This window comes from Limulus polyphemus, unplaced genomic scaffold (assembly GCF_000517525.1).
Source record: "Limulus polyphemus unplaced genomic scaffold, Limulus_polyphemus-2.1.2 Scaffold7973, whole genome shotgun sequence".
Taxonomy (NCBI): domain Eukaryota; kingdom Metazoa; phylum Arthropoda; class Merostomata; order Xiphosura; family Limulidae; genus Limulus; species Limulus polyphemus.
The window spans coordinates 25,029-28,201 of NW_013673583.1; the positions used below are offsets into that span (position 1 = coordinate 25,029).

General features: G+C 37.0%; 1 protein-coding gene across 1 annotated transcript in view; it reads left to right on the forward strand.

Moving 5' to 3' along the window:
- LOC111083034 overlaps positions 1–2,243 on the forward strand; it is a 20,561-nt gene extending 18,318 nt beyond the window's left edge. The window contains exon 3 of the mRNA XM_022379240.1: positions 2,142–2,243. Coding sequence (XP_022234948.1) covers positions 2,142–2,243 — 102 coding nt within the window. The remainder of the gene's footprint in view (positions 1–2,141) is intronic.
- Positions 2,244–3,173: the final 930 nt, after the last annotated feature.

Here is a 3,173-nt window from a genome sequence, read left to right on the forward strand (position 1 = left end):
GAATATTTTCAGATTCAAAACAATGTTAATAATACCTGAATATTTTCAGATTCAAAACAATATTAATAATACCTGAATATTTTCAGATTCAAAACGATATTAATAATACCTGAATATTTTCAGATTCTCTGAGGTTGAAATTTTTTCATGTTACAAGAACGTCCTTATTCTTTTCTAATTTTACTGACGTGATATATTGCTAAGCGCTAGAAATTCGGACGTTGACCACTTTCTACACTGCCCAAGTGTCTAGTAACGGTATCTGTACTGTCCAAGTGTCTAGTAACGGTATCTGTACTGTACAAGTGTCTAGTAACGGTGTCTATGCTATCCAAGTGTCTAGTAACGGTATCTGTGCTGTCCAAGTGTCTAGTAACGGTATCTGTACTGTACAAGTGTCTAGTAACGGTGTCTATGCTATCCAAGTGTCTAGTAACGGTATCTGTGCTGTCCAAGTGTCTAGTAACGGTATCTGTGCTGTCCAAGTGTCTAGTAACGGTATCTATGCTGTCCAAGTGTCTAGTAACGGTATCTGTACTGTACAAGTGTCTAGTAACGGTATCTGTGCTGTCCAAGCGTCTAGTAACAGTATCTGTGCTGTCCAAATGTCCAGTAACGGTATCTATGCTGCCCAAGTGTCTAGTAACGGTATCTGTGCTGTCCAAGTGTCTAGTAACGGTATCTGTACTGTACAAGTGTCTAGTAACGGTGTCTATGCTGTACAAGTGTCTAGTAACGGTATCTGTGCTGTCCAAGTGTCTAGTAACGGTATCTGTACTGTACAAGTGTCTAGTAACGGTATCTGTGCTGTCCAAGTGTCTAGTAACGGTATCTGTGCTGTCCAAGTGTCTAGTAACGGTATCTGTGCTGTCCAAGTGTCTAGTAACGGTATCTATGATCGATCCCTCCCAAGAAATGCATAAACTGCTAACTTTAAGCCTAACGTGGCTTAGAACAAAAAAATCGTTTCACATGACTTTTAAAAGGTAATAAGACCACAAATAATTCTGAAGAATTCTTCATTAAGGTTTAAATTGTATAGAAGCTGTTAACTCATGAATCAAAGGTGCCTCACTGTGATAGGAGGTGCACAAGGAAAATTCAAAGCTTGTGAAGCAGTATAGGATTTTCTTTCAAACTCCAACCTCACTAGAGAAGGTTCCCCACACAATAGAATCACACCAAACATGCTTCATAAGAAAAGATGATTTCTCTAGAAACCTGATCAAACGAAGCGAGCGAATTATTTTCCAGAAACCACACTTAGGACGTCAGTTCATGAGAAGCTCTGAATTCATTACCACAGCCACGTTCATTGTACATTTGTCTCTAGATCCAGAAAGAAATTGTTTTGTTAATGAAAAGTCAGAGCCTAGGTACAACGTTCTTAATCTCACCCTCATTCCGAATGGTAACACCCTAGAGAATACATCTAATTAGACAGAACGATTTTGTCGAATAAATAATTCAGTTCAGTGTACAACGAGTTTGTTAATTTGATAGCTCTAACTCCAAGAACAGCGAATCTATAGCTCCAGATCCGCGTAGAACGAATACAAATTAGTTTCTTTAAAAGCTCCAGCTCCACCTAGAATGAATCTCTTACTCTGATGGCTACTACTCCTCTTAAAGACAGTTATAGCTTCAGTTTTACGAAGAAAAGTGTTTTCATTTCTACTTTTGTGCTACTCAATATTTGTTGTAATTGATTACATGAAAAGTGATTGTTGAGATACTAAACCGCTTATATCAAGGCTTTGTTTTAAATGGTGACAGAACACAAGCAAGATACTGAAAGGTTTGGTGTGATCGTCTAACCTGGACAGTCTGGGCTGTATAAGTGATAAAATATATCATATTTAAAGTGAAGTTTGTTGAAGATGGTTACAGTAACTAGAGGGACAATAATGGTTGATTTATTGAGACAATTGTGGGTGATGTATTGAGACAATAGTGGGTGATTTATTGAGACAATGATGGTTGATTTATTGAGACCATAGTGGGTGATGTATTGAGACAATGATGGTTGATTTATTGACACAATGGTGGTTGATTTATTTAGACAATGGTGGTTGATTTATTGACACAATGGTGGTTGATTTATTTAGACAATAATCGTTAATATGATTTTACTTTTTAAGAGGTTTCTGACGCTTTTACTGCAAATCAGACATTATAAAGCTTTTGATCGAATCAGCACTAAGGAAACAAACCTAGCAACTGTTGACCGAAAACTGTATTAAACTCTTTTATCACCTTTCCATGGTCAATACAGCTTCAATTTTGCGTCTCTTTCTAGGGAATTAATGCAGGATATAATGGAGCCTTAAAGTTGGGTCAGTTATAATGCGTTTATTTATAACGATGTAATTATGGGTCCAGCGATTTACAAAGAATGTCATTCTAAACATTACCACTTCACAATCAATGACTTTATTTTGTATACGTATTCATTCGTCTTAGAAAGTGTTATCAGTATTTTGATTATAAAGAGATATAACTAATAGATGATCAACAACACGAGTGGTGTAAAACTGACCGTTATATTAGATGGTTGAACATGAGTGGTGTAAAACTGACCGTTATATTAGATGGTTGAACATGAGTGGTGAAGACTGACCGTTATGTTAGATGGTTGAACATGAGGGGTGTAAAACTGACCGTTATATTAGATGGTTGAACATGAGTGGTGTAAGACTGACTGTTATGTTAGATGGTTGAACATGAGTAGTGTAAGATTGACCGTTATATTAGATGGTTGAACATGAGTGGTGTAAAACTGACCGTTATATTAGATGGTTGAACATGAGTGGTGTAAGACTAACCGTTATATTAGATGGTTGAACATGAGTGAAGAAAGACTGACCGTTATATTAGATGGTTGAACATGAATGGTGTAAGACTGACCATTATATTAGATGGTTGAACATGAGTGGTGTAAGACTGACCGTTATGTTAGATGGTTGAACATGAGTGGTGTAAGACTGACCATTATATTAGATGGTTGAACATGAGTGGTGTAAGACTGACCGTTATGTTAGATGGTTGAACATGAGTGGTGTAAGACTGACCGTTATGTTAGATGGTTGAGCATGAGTGGTGTAAGACTCCAAGTAACTAAACAGCTATAAGAGAGGTTCATCCAAGTAACTAAGCAGCTATAAGAGAGGTTC